General features: G+C 40.2%; 1 protein-coding gene across 5 annotated transcripts in view; it reads left to right on the top strand.

The window, feature by feature from the left end:
- Window positions 1-14,032: 14,032 nt before the first annotated feature.
- Window positions 14,033-17,769, top strand: part of PTPN2 (protein tyrosine phosphatase non-receptor type 2) — a 79,584-nt gene continuing 75,847 nt past the window's right edge. The window contains exon 1 of one of the 5 annotated variants that reach the window (XM_032309577.1): window positions 14,033-14,276. In XM_032309577.1, the coding sequence (XP_032165468.1) occupies window positions 14,208-14,276 (69 nt within the window). In that variant the 5' untranslated portion in view covers window positions 14,033-14,207. The remainder of the gene's footprint in view (window positions 14,277-17,769) is intronic. The other 4 variants (XM_032309578.1, XM_032309575.1, XM_032309576.1 and 1 more) reach the window with 4 other exon arrangements.

Below are 17,769 nucleotides of genomic sequence, written 5' to 3'. Positions count from 1 at the left end.
CTGTTGCTATGGCTTTATAATGTTGGACATAAGTGAAAATGGTAGGCATTATTGTCCTGTGTCGAATCTCAGGGGAGTACAACCACTCAAATCTGTTCAGCATTACATGGTAAAGCTAAACACCCACATACACTATGATCCAGCACCCCACTCCTGATATGTGCCCAAGAGAAATGAGCATATACATTCACCAAAAGACAACTATAAGAATATTCAAAACAGTACCCTTCGTGGGGCACCTGGGTGGCACAACTGGTTTAGTGTCCACCTCTTGGTTTTAGTTCAGGCCAGGATCTCAGGGTCCTGAGTTGAGCCTCATGTTAGACTCCATGCTCAGCACTCAGCATGGAATCTGCTTGAAATTCTCTGCCCCCTCCTCTGCCCCTCCTGCTTGTGCTCTCTCTCTCTCTCTTAAAAAAAAAAAATCTTAAAAAACAAAACACACACAGACGCACATATACAAATGATACTCTTCATGATAATCCCAAATTGAAAATCAAATTTAGATTAAATAAATAAATTGTGGAAGCATCAAACAATCAAATACTATTTAGCAATGAGAACAAATGAACTACTTCTACATGCCACAATATAGATGAATCTCACAAACATGTCGAGCCAAAGAAATGAGGCACACAAAAAAAAATTCACTCTATAATTAAATAAAGTACAAAAAGAGCAAAACCAATCAGTGGTTTTAAAGAGCAGGGTGCTGGTTACCCAGGGGTGGTGTGGTATCTAGCACAGAGCTAGAGGGGGTTTCTGGAGATCAGTTAGAGTTCCTGTTCCTAACCTGAGTATTGGTATATGGCTGTGTTCACTTTGTAAAAATTCACTGACTTACATATTTATGATTTGTGTGTATTTCTGTATGTAAATTTAGTTAAAAGTTGATTCAACTGAATAAATTTGAAGATTTAATTGGCTATATTCAGCAACTCATGGATCGGGCAGCATCCCACCTAGCAAGAAGAAAAACTTGTAAAGAATGGAAGAATTTTATAGGCCGAAGGAGGCAGAGGAAGGAAGTTATTAACAGAGTGGATTGTTTCGGACAAGGTCACCTTCCTGCTGGGAACAGGAGGGGTCTACCAGGTGGGTTTCTGCACTAGTGCTGACCACGAGATCCCAGATTTGTTGGTTAGAGGTTATATTCCTGGGTGAGGCTGAAACTGCAAGTAGTTTGGGTATGAGGTCTTGGTTTGCTGCTGTAGGGTCTAGCACATGTGACTGCATTTTAGACCTTTTTTTCTTAATTAAAAAAAACCCAATTTCAACAAAAGTTTTATTTCAAAAATATGTATGTACTTAATTGAAGTTCCATTCTCACTGGAAACTATGCAACAAAACAAAAGTTTGCCCAGCTCTGTAAATGTACATCCTCTATACAGACAGCAGGTTTTTGGGTTATAGCTTGATATGCTTGTCCCTTTGAAGTTCTAGTTAAGGGGCCTAAGAGGTTTTTCAGGGCAAAGGGGTACAAATTTCTGTTGTTAATTAGAGGAACTTCTCAGGAAACTGAAATTCAGAAGGTAGGCTTTATTTCAGTGAAAGGAGGGATATAAATTCTTGCTATGTCTCTCTCTCTCTCTCTCTTTTTTTTTTTTTTTTTTTTTTTTTGGTCTAGATGAGTGGTTCCTGTCTGTGGCAGCAGAAGCTGAATGCACCAAGACATTACTATGGATTCAAATATACAACCCATCAAAAATTATCTTTAAAATGAATAAATATCTCATATATATATAAATGTATTTGAAAATACACATGGGTATTTTTTAAAATTAATATTTATTTTTAAAAGAATTTCTAAATTAAAAGATTTGTTCACTGTGTATTTTCTTAAATATATAAAAATATGTTCATTAAAGTATAGCTACTATCAAGGGGACTTCAACCACTTAGAGGCAAAAGGTGAACCTGATACTTTAAAATCTTGAAAACTTCCTATCTCAACTTCAGATTGGGCAAAGGTCTAGGTTAGCTGTCCTTGGAATTGGCTAGGTAGGACCTAGTTGGGCTATGTCAGAGAGAACAAGCTATATTCTAGATATTCTAGAAGAGTTAACTCTCTTCTAGATCAATAGTATTCAAGCTTCAACATGTGTAAGAATCCCCTGGAGAGCTTGTTAAAACTGTTTCCTGGTCTCCATTGATTCAGTAGACTGGTCTGGGGACTGAAATTTGTGTTTCTAACAAGGTCACAGCTGATGTAAATAATGCTAGTGAGAATCACTGCCTTAGAAACTTAGCTGCACTCAGCAAACTGTGGCAGACAGTTAGAGGGGCAAGCACTACTCTCCCCCAAACAGGGAGGTTGACAAGTGGGTTCCAAAGGGATGGTAAATATCTGGTGACAGAATTGTTACTTTTAGATCAAGAGGCTCTTCCTTTTAGGGAAATACCCCGACTAAGGTCAACCTTGGAAAAAATCAGTTGATTTAAATGGGCTAATGGGTTGCCTTTCCTTATAGAACAGTATGTGTTTTCAGGCTGGAAAGTAATCTGATAAGCTGATTGATGCTGAAGAGGTTTAGAACAAGTCTCCCCAAAATGTGCCACTTTGGCATATGGACTATTCTCAGCTGATGGTACTCAAGACCCAGCAGACTCAAGAAAACCTTTTACCTCTCCCTTGAACTCCCTAAAATAAGTTAGATAGGGGGCCTGGCCCAGAAAGAAAGCTATTCCTGAGAGATAACTTTTTAAAAACTGTATGGCAGGACAAACATATAATTACCAAACTTCTGTTCTTTTTATTGTCTATGAATCACCTCTTCCCCCTTGGAAGTCCAGAATCCTATCCAATTCCTTAGCAAGCCTCAATTGCCAGGCTCATCCGTGAGTCTCATATTCTTATGAGGTTCCCATATATATATGTAATCAAATTTGTTTTTCTCCTGTCAACCTCTTTTATGTTAATTTATTAGGCCAGCCCAAGAACCTATAAGGGTAAAATAAAATTATTTTCCTCCCCAGTAATTGGCATAATTGGCAGGATACTTTGCTGGCTCGACACTGCTCACTGCTGCAGCATAGATATCCTGGGGTCTCTGACAAGTGCCAAAGAAGGTAAAAATTCTTACCTCATTAGTTTCCTGGATCTTTACCTGTAGAGTCAGGTGGAAATGAGTCAGGCGGAATTTTTTTTTTTTAATTTTTCTAAATTTAGGTAGCAAGAGGAAATATTTGTGGAACTATTTCCTTGGGTATAGGGACCCTGCTACAGATTTATAATGAGCACTCCTGGTTTTATTGATCCTTTCCTCCAGAGATGGTTGCTGTTTTCCTTTCCATTGTGTTGTTTGACTTAGGGAGGAAAAACTATAAGGTGGAATGCAGATACAGGCTCCATAAACCTGTGTTTATAGAAGGCAGCCTCATAGACTGGTGAGTTCATGGTTCTCACTAGACTGACATTTGTTTACTTTACTGTGGATCCCCTATGTAGAAAACAGATGGGGCTTTTCTTTTTTGTCTTGTTCAGTATCCAAAGAGCTTGGGTATTTGACCAGTGAGAATATTCTCTTCTGGTCTCTGTCAGCTGGAAGGTGCACTTAACCAGGGGGCCTTTTAGTGGCCAGGGGAATAGACTGATTTCCCAGACATGAAGTCACAAGTGATGATCTCTTTGTTCAACTGTGCCAGCTCTCAGGGGGAAATGGTTGTAAGGGGTCCCAGTGTAGAAGGGGCCTTTGTTGTCTCAACCTTCGTTGCCTCATTAGTGCCATGCCAGATGGACCTGCCTGTGTCACAAATTAGCAGCAGTGACTGGAGGTGTCTTGCGTTATTGTGGGAAACTGGAGACACTGTTTCCACAGTGCTGTCCTTGCTGCCTGTGCAATGAACTCCTTTGCTTTTCTCAGTCTAGGTCTGGGAGTGAATTTTTTAGATCTCGTGAGGGCTGCATTTTTGCATTCTCTTGTGGTGCCTCTTTCATCCTTGGTTAAGCCATAAAAAATGCTTATTAGTTGGAGTTGCTTTTCAGATTAATGAGAGCCAACTCTTCATTGACCAGAAAATGGATCCTTTGAATTGGTTATATCTGAAAGAAAAAAAAATTTTTTTTTAGAGAGCTCTCATTCCAAACAACTATCTTACTTATGGAAGGACCAAATTAAATAGAGGACACACAAAAATATAAGGGCTAGCCTGAGGGAGTCCCTTAATAGGATGAAAGAACAGGAGTTAGACCTAGAACAAAAATTAAATCCAACATAAATGTCTCTTCTCAAAATCCAGCCCCATCTGCCTGTTTTAACTTCCCTTTTCCTACAGGATTTACAGACAGCACTCTGGGCCTGATCTCCAGGCCCTGGTATACAGGTTACTTGTGTACAAGCTGAAAGTCAGAAGTGGATTGAGCCAAAGCACCCGGGAGTGGCGGTTGCTCTTGCTTTGCTGGGTTCCATAATTTGGTGCTCCCAACCTCAGGTCTTCCTATGTAATGTCCTTTCAGATAGATCCTAGACTCTCACTCAAAGAATTCATGTCCCCTGAGCAGCCCCAGGTACTCTAAATTCTAAAACCCCCTTACCCCCACTTTCAGAGAATCCCACTGCATTTAAAAAGGATTAATGGCTACTTAACAACCCCACGCATCAGGAACTTGTTTGGCTGCTAAGGGGTATTTCTTCCACCCATGATTATATTGTAGTCATCAGACCAGCCAGATGACCTGCTGGGATATTCCCTCCAGAGGAAACTGATGACCAGAATTTCTCCTAGGCCCTCCTACAAACGATTATCTGAAGGTCAATATTCAGGGGCTGATAGACTTTTCCCCTAAGGTGAATCAATCCAAGGTTGAATTGCACACTCAGAAGGAAAGCCTTTGTTAACACTTTATTACAAAGGCAGATTAAACTCTGAAATGTTTGCTGTTGGTCCTGTCTGAAAACTAACAAGATAGTTAAAAGAATTTTTTTTTTTTTAAATGTAGCTCTGTAGTCAAAAGTTGGCCAGATTGGAACCTGATATGCAGCCTGATAGAAATTTTTTAATTTTTTAAAGGCCTTCTCCACTAAGCTAAAGTAAGATCATGTACACAGAAAGAAAGAAACAAATTGAGGATAATGTAGTTGGATGGGTAGATCAACATATGATGTCATTTATGTTGCAACCCAATTCCTTGAGGGAGTAAACACAACTGTCCTTATTTTACAAATCCTTGTAAAACTGGAAACATGGTTCCCGGAACAATTCAAAGTCAATCTTTCCTTTTAACCACTCCCCAGACCTTCCCTCTTTATCTCAAAAGGCTTATAAGTATTGCCTTCAAGAAACCAACATTTATATAGGAGGAACTTGGATACTTTCTTTGTGCTTTTCTGATGAAGATTTTCTACGCCTTTTTTCTCTAGAATCTAAGAGCCTTTCTTTGAAATGCAAACTTTAGGGAGAAGTTTCTCAACAGAAAAAAAAAAAAAAGAGAAGAGGGGAAGTATTGGAAATTGGGCATAGGAAAAATCTCTGCAAATATTAGTAACTATATGATCTCTGTGTCTGCCTGTATGTCTGTGTATTTCTATTTGTGTATGTTTAGATGTGTGTTATTTTTCTGCCCCTCAAAGGTATTGCTAAAAATAATTTGTAAAGGAGGTCTATTTAATTGACTTAAAATTAAGTACTTAAAAATTAAGCATTTCTAAATCTCAGAAATACAATAGAAATTAACCCAAATGTTTCTCGAGTTCTGGTGATCTAAGATAATTTTAAGTAAATAAAAGCTAGTTTGGGGCACCTGGGTTGCTCAGTTGGTTAGGCATCTGGCTTTGGCTCAGGTCATGATCTCAGGGTTCTGGGGTCCAGTCCCTCATTGGACTCCCTGCTCAGCGGGGAGCCTGCTTCTCCTTCTCCCTCCACCCCTCCCCACTGCTTGTGCTCTCTCTCTCTCAAATAAATAAATAAAATCTTAAAAATAAAATAAATGCAAGTTTAAGTTTGTTGGCTTAATTAATACAGACATGTCTTTAGTATTAAATATAATACTTTTATTCCCCCTAGGTTTACTAAAAGTCATAGAAGCTCATATTATCCTTTTTACAGAATTTGTTAGTAAGAAATGTAAGATGATGTTCACCTGTTTAATATCACACGAAATTCTCATGACTAATCTAAACATAGTTGTTAAGAAAATATGAATTAAAGAGATGTAAGTAAAATAAAAATTTATAAATTATCAGCAATATTTATGTTTTAAGTTATGTCTACTTAAATACTTACCTCAAATCATTTTGGTAACTTTAAAACATTCTGCTAAGTTAAATTAGATGATGCATAATCATTAAATATCTAGATAATTTCCAATTAAGAGAAAATGTTGAACATTTATTACTGGCTCTTCTGCCAAAATCTTCCATTTTGTTCAACTCCATAGGTCTCCTTAACATTAGCTAGATAGGATTCTATTAGATTCATGAATTTTGCCAATTACATCTTCAAATTTACTCAGCTTAATTTTTTGGGTTTTTAAAAACACAATTACAGAGAAGATAAAGATATTTGGACTTGTTGGTAAACATGTGTCACATTGAAATATTATACTGTGAAGAAGCACAAGCTTCTAGAAATTATGAAATGTATTAATAAATTTGCCAGTGTAAAGAGTGCTGGCATGATACAGTTCACAATTGCTTACTTTTTAGTTTTCACCAGGAATTAAGGTTTCTAATGGTTAAGAATTATAATTAATATACATGATTAATGCTACTGAAACAACAAGGGAAATATCTTTGCATGCAAGTTAAACGTGTGTTTTCTTGAGGAAAAAGAAAATTGTAAAAGATTTGTGAAAAAGGAATCTTTAGAAAGGAATTTTTAAATTTTTTGGTATGGTCAGGGCTGTTTGAGATTGAAATAAATTTAATTAAGTGAATGAGCTTGAGTATCAAAAGTAAGATAATGCAAAATTAAAATTTTGTTTTTTTCTCTGTTAAAAGGACAAAGTTTTCTGCTCTTGATAATAAGAGATTGTGAAAGGATTTTCTTTGCTCTTAAAGTAATCTACCTAGAAAACAAAAATTTTATGTTTTATTAAAATAATGTCTTGTGCCTCGGGGTTCTGGGTGACTAAGTCAGTTAAGCCTTGGACTCTTGATTTCAGCTAAGGTCATGATCTCGGGTTGCAGGATTGAGCCCCTCATGAGGTTCCGTGATCAGCATGGACTCTGCTTGGGATTCTCTCTTTCCCTCGCCCTTTGCCCCCCCACCCTCACACATTTTCTCTCTTTCATTCTTACTCTCCAATAAATAAATAAATCAATATTTTTAAAAACGCACAATGGATTTTAAAATTAAGCCCTGTGCTTCATTTTATCTTTTTTTAAAAAATTTATTTAAGGAATCTCTGCCCAATGTGGGGCTCAAACTCCCAACCCTAAGATCAAGGGTGGCATCCTCCTCCTAAATGAAGAGCCAGGTACCCTTTATTTTGTCTTAATTAGATCTTTGATTACTTAAAAAAACTGAACCTTTTCCATATTAAAAGTGCTAAGTTTTCCTCAAAACTATGTAATCTTTTGTATTTGCTTTTTAAAATGTTTTATTTTAACTGTGGTATTTTAAATACACAAAGTGTCATTTCATAATGACCTGTGATCCTATTTATTTATTTATTTATTTATTTATTTATTTTTAAAGATTTTATTTATTTGACAGACAGAGATCACAAGTAGGCAGAGAGGCAGACAGAGAGATGGGGAAGCAGGCTCCCCACTGAGTGGAGAGCCCAATGTGGGGCTCAATCCCAGGACCCTGGAATCATGACCTGAGTGGAAGGCAGAGGCTTTAACCCACTGAGCCACCCAGGTGCCCCCTCTGATCCTATTTAATCAAAGGTTCAAACTCTTTGATATTTTTGACAAATCCCCATAATTCAAATTTTAATCAAAGGCTTTTGACTTAGAACTAACTTTGAGGTAGTAGGAGATATTCCAGAGGATTCCTGGAGTACCTGAAAAGATTTGTTATCTCTTCTTATAAAAGAGAGATATGAAATTAATTAAGCTTATTTGATATGTTAAATTATATGGGAAGCATTTTCAAATAAGTGACGATAAACCTCTTTAGGTTATACTGTATGGGTGAATATTATTCATATAAGCATTATAGAAATTATATAAAATTTCTAAAATTCTATTCTGTTCTTCTATAATAATTCTAGTTATGACCTTAAAATGTTGTATGTCATAAAAACAACTCAATTTCCTTGTCAATTACATTATAATGAACTCTCATCAGATCTTTAACATAGGCATTTTGAAGTTTTTTTGTTATTTATAGACAATTATCGTTTTACCCTGATGCTTTTGAGAATGTGTTTCATCTTCAAGGAGATTGAAAGAACTTTGACTATTAGAGATTTCTGGTAACTTAAAGATTATAAAACTGAACTGGGTAAGAATTTCGAGCATTGGGGCACCTGGGTGGCTCAGGCGGTAGGTGTTTGCCTTGGGCTCAGGTCATGATCCCAGGGTCCTGGGATGAAGCCCTGCATGGGGCTATCAGCTGGGCAGCAAACCTGCTTCTCCCTCTCCCACTCCCCCTGCTTGTGTTCCCTCTCTCGCTGTGTCTCTCTCTGCCAAATAAACAAATAAAAATCTAGAAAAAAAGGAGACAAAAAAAAAAAAAAGAAGAACTGTACTTGTTTAAAAAAAAAAAAAAAGAATTTCCAGCATTAACAGAGAAAAAAAAGAAAAACTGGACTCAAGCAAAACAAGAATTAATTACATGGGATTACATGAACTAAGTAGGATAATTACAATTATTTATGAGTTTGTATTTAAAATATTGTTGATTCTTGGGGCGCCTGCTTGGCTCAGTGGATAGAACATGTGACTCTTGATCTCAGGGTTGTGAGTCCCAGCCTCACACTGGGTGTAGCAATTACTTAAACAAACCAACAAACAAACTTTAAGAAAAAAGAAAATATCGCTGATTTCAAAGTTTGTACTTTCCAGATATAAGAGAATCTTTCCTCTCAAGCTAACTATGACTTGCAGAAATTTGGTAAATTATCCTCTTATAAGTAGGGTTGAAATATTTATGTTTTTCTCCCTATTGGATCCCTCCAGCATTCAGAAACTTAGTGAGTATTCTTGTTTTCATGGCAATATGGTTATTGATATAAGTTCAATAAGAATCCGTTCTCCTTGTAACAGGACACAATTGGCAACTTTTGTTATAATACTAAGCTTTAACTAAATGTTATATTTGAGAGAGATATAAACAAATTAAGATACAACCAGATAGCTTTAAGGAACTGAAGTTGACTCTATGGAGCCAATAAAGCCCATTGGAAAAATCGGCCTGGTACCTTGCTTATAGGGTTCCCAGCAACAGGTAAGAAAGGTTGCTTCCTGGCAGGCACAGGAACCTCAGGATATTTGGGGGATCTTGAGAAAAGAGGAATTCACCCAAATCTGTGGGTATTGCAGGCAAAGTCTGATGGTGAGTGTTTGGTGTGGCTTCTTAGCCTCAAGAGGCTTTTAAAAATTGAATCTTGGTTCCTTATGAAAAGTTCCAGCTAAGCAGCTTATATGGTCAATCATTACCTTGATGTACTTATATAAATAATCAAGCCAACTTTATTGAAATAAGATTTAGTTTGCAGATGAGTCTTGCTATGGTTATCTTTGATAAAAATGAGCAAAACTGTAGAGGAAAAATTTTGTTTCAGCAATATACCTTTTTGGGTATAAAATTCTAGTGCTATTAATTGTCTTTCAGATTGTTTTCTCATAAACTAGACTAGATCCTGCATTCTTCTAATTTACTCTAAAATTCATCTGTAACTCCTCAAATTAACATTTCCAATGTTCTCCCACCCTTTTGACTTGGAATCATTGAGAACTTAAACTGCCCTTTTCCTGAAGCCATGCAAACTAATGCTGGACAACTTGAGAAAAACTTCAGAGAAATCACCATAACCATTCATGTATAGACAATTTTCATGCCTGCTGCTATGCAGGCCATTAAGAAACACCACCAGAGACATTCAAACTGCAAATCAAGAAACTGTATCGGATTGTTACTACCTGCCCTCACTCTATCCAAAGATGTTTCAAGCTGGACATCTAGAAATCTTGACCATCAGTCTTCAGAATTCAGAAACTGGGATTCTAATCTGCTCCAATTTTAATCTTTATACCCCCCCCCCATAGAAATGCCTCTTATTATTTGATTATTTGCACCACAGGCTTAACTTTGGGAGCCCACCTGCATTGGGAGTCTCCTGAAATGAGACAGAACTGTTTAACTGAACTAGCCTACTCTCAGGCCTGAGACCCTGGTTCACTGAGCTGGAGCTTAACTTGTAGACTGTGAAACTTCTTGGGGAAGTTTCAAATGTGTGAGGAAAGAGGGTTAAGAATAAATCCCCCAGATATGCTACCTTTGACATGGGGACTATTTTCAGCTGAAGGCACTCAAGACTCAAGAAAAACTTTACCTCTCCTTAAACTACCTTAAAGAATTTAGATAGAAGGCTTGGCTCAGAAAGAGAGCTTTTACCAAGGATAACATTTTTCCTGTGTGGCAGAATAAACATCTAATTACCAAATATCTGCTCCTCTTACTGTCCGGTGACTCATCCTCCTCCTCTTTTTTTTTTTTTTTTTTAAAGATTTTATTTATTTATTTGACAGAGAGAGATCACAAGTAGGCAGAGAGGCAGGCAGAGAGAGAGAGAGGAGGAAGCAGACTCCCTGCTGAGCAGAGAGCCCGATGCGGGACTCGATCCCAGGACCCTGAGATCATGACCTGAGCCGAAGGCAGCGGCTTAACCCACTGAGCCACCCAGGCACCCCATCCTCCTCCTCTTTGAAGCCCTGGACCCCTATCCTATTCCTTAGCTCAAGATGGCATATGAGCCTCAATCACCAGGTTCATCCTTGAGTATGTCTTATGGGGCCCCCATATGTATATAATTAACTTTGTTTTTCTCTTGTTAATGTTTTATGTTAATTTGAAGATTAGAAACAGCCAAAGAATACAGAATGATTGAAGGAAAACTTTTTCCTTCCCAACCATCTCAGGAGATACCATGCCATTAGTACAAATAATCAGTTTCATTGACAGAACTTCAGAAACCAGGACCATTGTGGGGTATTTCTAGAGGAGGTTTCATGTGTTTGTAAATTACACTATGTAAAGAGAAAGGATGCTTTGTTGCTTAATTTTCTGTTACTACAATTTCTTCTACCTCCCACAGCTTACTGTCTTTACTGGTAAAAATTTTCACTATGTATATAAGGACTGTTTTTTTCTTCATCCATGTATTTTAATCCTTTCAGACAGCTCTGTCTCATAGAACTTTGATGATCTGTTTGCTCTGTGATACATTAGCCACTAGCTACATGTGGCTATTGAGCCTTTGAAATGTGGCTAGTACAACTGAGGAACTGAACTGAGAAACTTACTTCATGACACTTGTTGAAAATGACGACTTAGGAAGACTATTCACAGTGAGGGGGATCTATTGTAACAGGACCAGGGGCCCCTGCAATGAGTTTTGCAGTGGTCAAGAGAGTGAGCTCAACTTTTTTTTTTCTTCTTAATTTTTATTTAAATTCTAGTTAATATATAGTGTAATATTGGTTCCAGGAGAATTTAGTGATTCATTACTTACATATATATAGCACCCAGTGCTCATAACAAGGGCCATCCTTAATACCTGTCACCCATTTAGCCTATCCCCCACCCATCTCTCTCCATCAACCCTGTTTGTTCTCTGTCGTTAAGAGTCTCTTATGGTTTCCCTCCCCTTTTCTTTTTTCCTTCCCACGACATCATCTGTTTTGTTTCCTAAATTCCACATATGCGTGAAATCATATTTGTCTTTCTCTGACTTACTCCACTTAGCATAACACATTCTAGCACTATCCATGTTGCTGCAAATGGCAAGATTTCATTCTTTTTGATGGCTGAGTAATATTCCACTGTATGTGTAACTATATATATATATCACATCTTCTTTAACCATTCATCACTTAGATTGAGCTCAATTTTGAATATAGACAGGGCTAATGGGAATTTATAGCCAGGGTGCAAGGTGAAGGGTCAGTGGATAGAATATGACTAAAAGGTATTACAAAACAAAATTCAATTGAGTAAACTTCAAAGATAATATTGGCTTTATTCAATGGTTCATGATCTGGGCATCATCAAATCTAGCAGATATAAATGATCTGAGGAGCTGTTCAAATTGAAAGACTTACAGACAAAAGGAGGCAGGAACAAGTTGTTGCTTATACTAGGCAAAAAGGAGATTGGTTATTCCAAGATTACTTTCCTTCAGAGGATAGCAGGGGTCTATCAACAGATTACTTAACTAGGGCTGATCAGGTGACTCCTAATTGACTCAAATATTTAAGATCCCATTTCTGGGAGAGTTGAAACAGTAATTAATTGCAGGTCTGATAACAGGGGGTTTAGCAAGCAACTCCATTTTAGGAGTGTTGTCTTGTTTTTAACACAAAAAACATCACGGGCATTCTGACTAAACTGATCTAATAGGATTCTTACTGTAGGCAGGCCAGGATGATCAGATAGCACCTGGGGGATAGTGGAAGATGAGGAACCTGATTAAGTATTGAGGGCGATCAGATATTGAGAATGGTGGATTCTGGATAAACTGACTTAGTAAGATTCTTGCTAAAATTAGACAATGCAGAGAAATAGGGAAGTCCAAAAATCAATGCTTAATTGAAAAAGTGCTCAGAGGAACCTGAGTAGAATTTGTTCAAGGAATGAATCTTTGTTATTTCTTTTAATTTCAATTAAAATTTAAACATCCAGGTACCTGGGTGGCTCAGTCAGCTAAGCCTCTGACTCTGGATTTCGGCTCAGGTCATGATCTCAGGGTCTTGGGATCAAGCTCCTAGTTGGACTCTGTGCTGAGCAGGGTTTTCTGGAAATCCCCCCCCCCCCCCCAATAAATAGGGGCCTTTACCTTCAGCTCAGGTCATGATCCCACGCTCCTCGGATACAGCCCACATTTGGGCTCCCTGCTCAGCGGCGACTCTCTTTCTCCCTCTGCCGCTCCCCCTACTCACACTCTCTCTCAAATGAATAAATAAGGTCTTTGGAAAAAATAATAAATATCTAAAAAGAAAAAAATTAAATGTCAATATTGGGTAGCACCGCTCAAGTTTTTCTAACCCTTCTCATTTTTCTCTTTTTTTAAAATTTTATTTATTTATTTGACAGAGATTACAAGTAGGCAGAGAGGCAGTCAGAGAGAGGAGGAAGCCGACTCCGTGCTGAGCAGAGAACCCATATGGGGCTCGATCCCAGGACCCTGGGATCATGACCTGAACCCAAGGCAGAGGCTTTAACCCATTGAGCCACCCAGGCACCTCACCCTTCTCATTTCTTAGGAAGAGGACATAACAAGATAATATAAGCATATGGTTTACCAACAGTGAGTTATCTTGGTCTTAAGAGGGGTGATTTACATAGCCAGCATGTTTGTGCTGTAAAAGATTATTTGTTCTTTTAGGTAACATTAATTTTTAAGTTGTGTGACATTTACTTAACAGCATGTATTCTCCGTAACTCCAAGAGAGGCTGCCTCTCCTTTTGCTATAGTGGCTTATTTGGCACAAAACCTTCAGGCATACGACCTGTCATCAGGTCTGGTTTATACTCTCCGAGGGAGCTGAGAAATTTGTTTCAAAATTGGACACAGGTCTCCAAACTGACCTAGATGATGTGTCAAATAAAACGAAAATACTGCATTCAAAAAAACTAAGACTAAAGAGAAAAAGAGAAATGGGACAGCAAGAAGGAAAGTCTTCCCAAGGGACTTTCTTGGTCCGCTCCATTTCTGGGAAACTCACAGTACTGTACCTCCTCCCCAGGGCCAGTCCACTCAAGTGCAAGGAGCCGACCGCCCAGAGCCCCACTTCCCCCAATTGCAGCCTCTGGGTGGTCCCCTTGGCCCCGCCCTCTCTCCACCTGGGCGCCCTCTGGAGCACGCCTCCTCCAAACGTTCCGCCCCGCCGCCGTCCGACTTCAGGCGCCGCGAGTCGGCGCGCTGACGTCCGACGCTCCAGGTACTTTCCCCGCGGCCGGCCGGGCCCGGCGTGGGGGCGGGGCAGGGCGCGGAGCGCGCATGCGCCGCAGCGCGAGCGCTCTCCCCGGATCGTGCGGGGCCTGAGCCTCTCCGCCGGCGCAGGCTCCGCTCGCGCCAGCTCGCTCCCGCCGCCATGTCTGCCACCGTCGAGCGGGAGTTTGAGGAGTTGGATGCTCAGAATCGCTGGCAGCAGCTGTATTTGGTGAGTCGCGGGCTCGCGCAGTAGCCACAGTCCTCACCGAGGACCCGGGCTCGCGCCCGCCGGCTCCCTCCCGCCTCCCCCGCCTCCTGCTCGGGGCGGAAGTGGCGGCGCGCGGGCCGCGTCAGGGGCGCGCCTGCGCCGACCGGGTCTCTGGGCCCTTCTGAAAAGACTTTGGGCGGGCGGGAGTGCTCTTCTGGAGCGCAAGCGCAGAGTTAGTTCTGGAAGGCGGCCCCACAGCGGCGCCTGGTGGCGGGCGAGGACGTACTCCGCCACCCGGGGGGCACCTGGGAGGTCGGGCGGGGGGTGGGTTCCCGGGAGACCCGCGAGCGGTCCGAGAGTCCGCGGGGGGCCGATAGAAGGGAAGCGAGGCCTCGGGGGACGCGGGCGGGCGGCAGGGAGCCGGCTGCAGGCATGTGGGAGTTCGCAAGCCCTGGTGGCTGACTCTGCCCGCGGATACCTTTTTCGCTGGCCAGGTGTTCTGTGGCTGAGCGGAGGCCGGCCGCGGCACCCATTTCCGACGGCGCAGCTGGCTCTGGCCTCGGTGTTCTGGGTGGCTGCGGGGCCTCTCGAAATGGCAGTGCCTAAACCGTGGGGACGGCGGAAGCTCCCGGCGAATCAGCAGTCTTAATGTTTTCAGAGAGCCCAGTGTCTCGGCGCGTGGGTCGTCCTCCACACACAGCTTCCAGGAACGAGAATATCTGGCTTTGGTTGTGTTAAGTTAAAAGAAAGAAAAAGGGTGTTCTCTTTTAAATCCTCTTTACCGAGGAATACTTTACAGTAAGAGACACAGATTTTGTGTGCGGAGTTAAGCCAGTTTTCTAAATGTGCACACCTGTGTAAGGCACCAACCAGGTCAAAACAATGAACCTTTTCATTACCCCGAAGGTGCCGTCATGCCCCTTCTTCCATCCCATAGACCAGACCACCGCTGTTCTGGTTTCTTACTGCTGTACAATAATCTTGCCTTTTCTCGAACTCAGTATGAGTGGAATCATGAGCGTAGTTGGATTCTTTTGTGACTAGTTTCTTCACATCAGCCAGAGAACCTTTGAATTCATACAGAACTGTATCTCTTTGAAAATGATTTAGTTGTCTGTACTGTACTGCTTCATTATTAGCATGTTATTCCCAAGATTAAATTGAGTGGTTGGTGAGTTAAATGTTGCTTCGGCTGTTCGGTTCACTATGCAGAAAAAGGAAAAAAAAAAAAAAGGTTTTCCTGTAAATCTGGATGATTCTGGGTTTCTTTCTATTTAAATTCATTTAGTTAAAGGACGGTAAAAATTGCTTCTTTGTCATTACGATCAGAATGTAACTTTTTTTTCTTGAACACATTAGCAGGGAGTGTAATAACTACCCTGATTCACTTGAGTACAGAGTATATTAGAAGAGAGTACTAACTTTTGAGAACGCTGGTAATGGCTTTACTAATTATAGAAAATTTTAAATGCAAATTCTGGTAGGAATCTTTATGTTAGAGCCTGCCAGCTGTGTGACTTCTCCTGTTACATTTGTTTAAATAGAAGCTACTGTCTCCAAGTTGCTACTGAGAAATCAAAATACAGATTTGAGAAGAAAAAGGTGAATGCTACAGCTTAATTCAGCTTAATATTTTGGTTAAGCAGTTTGATTTTGGGGTGGTAGGGATAGGATTAATATATTTGAAAACTTAATGAAAACTGTAATTCCCTCTCACCACAAAAATGGACTTTCTTATATCCACTGAAAATTTCACATTAAATTTCAAGGAATTCAGGAAACCCTTCCATGAACTGGTGCCCAGGAATCCTTTAGTGGTTTAGTCAATGCTTTTATTATTTTTTTCATAACAGAAGAAGGAGAGCATTCGTTTGGTCAGTAGAAATCATGCAAAACATACTGGTGTTATGATAAAAGTGGGTCCCAAACCAAGAAAGTAATGGAAAGCAAGTGTAGAAAAAGGTTTTCCTTTGACTCTAGGATGTACATTCAGCCTTACTACAAATATGTACTGAGCACCAGTGGTGTACCAGTCCTGCTCTGGGCCATTGAGATTCCGCAGAGAATGAAGCAAAGTTTCTTCTCTTGGGGAGCTCGCAATTCTAGGATTTGTTCTTTTGATGGCCTCACAATTCCCTATTTTCGTTCATCCACTCCTAACACATCTATTATGTATCAGTGTTAGACTGAGTCCCAGCTCTCAAGGATCTAGCCCATTGGGAGTAGTAAATGGTAAGAAGATGAAAACATAAAAGTAAGAAATGCAAAAGCTAGTTTTAAGCACAGGGTGTTGTCTAATCACCCAAAGGGGTGTACCTGGAAATTCTGGTAGTGATTCTGCAGGAGGTGTGGCCTTACCTAAGTCTTGAAGGACAACTTGGCTAGGTGAAGAGAATGAGGGAATAAGAATTAGTGTTCCAGAGAAGGAAGGAATGTGTGCAGAGGTACAAAGCGTAGAACACCAAGAGGACTACCAAGAAATTAGCCTCGTGGGGAGTATGGAATGAAGTTGAAGTGCTGGAGGGATAAGGCTGGAGAGTAAGACAGAGGCTATTAGGTGCCTGTAGATCAGACTATGGAATTGGAGCTAGTTGATAGGACTCATTGAGGAGTTTTAAGCCTGGAAGTACCATGCAAGATCATACTATATATTTTTAAAAATTATTATTATTTCTTAAAGGTTTTAATTATTTTTTTGTCAGCGTGCGAGTGAGAGAGAGCACAAGCAGGGGGAGCATCAGGCAGAGGGAGAAGCAGGCTTCCCTCTGGGCAAGGAGCCCGGTGTGGGACTCAGTCCCAAGACCCTGGGATCATGACCTGAGCCAAAGGCAGATGCTTAACCGACTGAGCCACCCAGGCGTCCTTTTACTATATTTACTTTTTAGTAAGATTGTTCTACTGGTGCGAATGATGGGGCTCTCTGTAGGCAGGTAGTACAGGGAAATATTCTGTTGGAATAAACCAGAAGAGAAGTGTTGACCTCCTGAACTAAGGCAGTGGCAGGAGAAATGAAGGGGAGATACTGATTTGAAGTGGTAAGGGGATAAGATGTTTGAAACTGTTCAATTCAGTTTGAGATGCCTGAAAGATGTCAAAATGGAAATAGTTTAATATATAAATACGGACTTCAGGGAGGTCTGAGCTGTAAATAGGATTTTGGAAATCATGAGCACATAGGTGGTATTTGTGGATGAGGTCATCTAGGGAAAATATGGAGGGTTTGGAAATGCTGAAGGCCAACAACAATTAAGGGTGTAGGTAAAGAAAGAAGCTTGCAAAAAAGACTAGAGAGGAATAATCACGGAAGTGGGAGAATATTGATGGTAGGTGTGAAAGGAGTTGATGGTGAGGAGGGCCACATGCAGCAGAGGGGAAAATAAAGTCAAAACTGAAAGGGCCCATTGACTTAAGGAGTGGATAATCACACCTTTATTTTTTATTTTTTGGTGTTGTTTTGTTTTGTGTGAGTGTGCTTTTGTTTTGCTTTGTTTTTAGAGGTGGGAGAAAGAGAGGG

Source organism: Mustela erminea, chromosome 13 (assembly GCF_009829155.1).
Source record: "Mustela erminea isolate mMusErm1 chromosome 13, mMusErm1.Pri, whole genome shotgun sequence".
Lineage (NCBI taxonomy): Eukaryota > Metazoa > Chordata > Mammalia > Carnivora > Mustelidae > Mustela > Mustela erminea.
The sequence above is the reverse complement of the archived record's forward strand: the minus strand, read 5'-3'. Positions and strand labels throughout refer to the sequence as shown.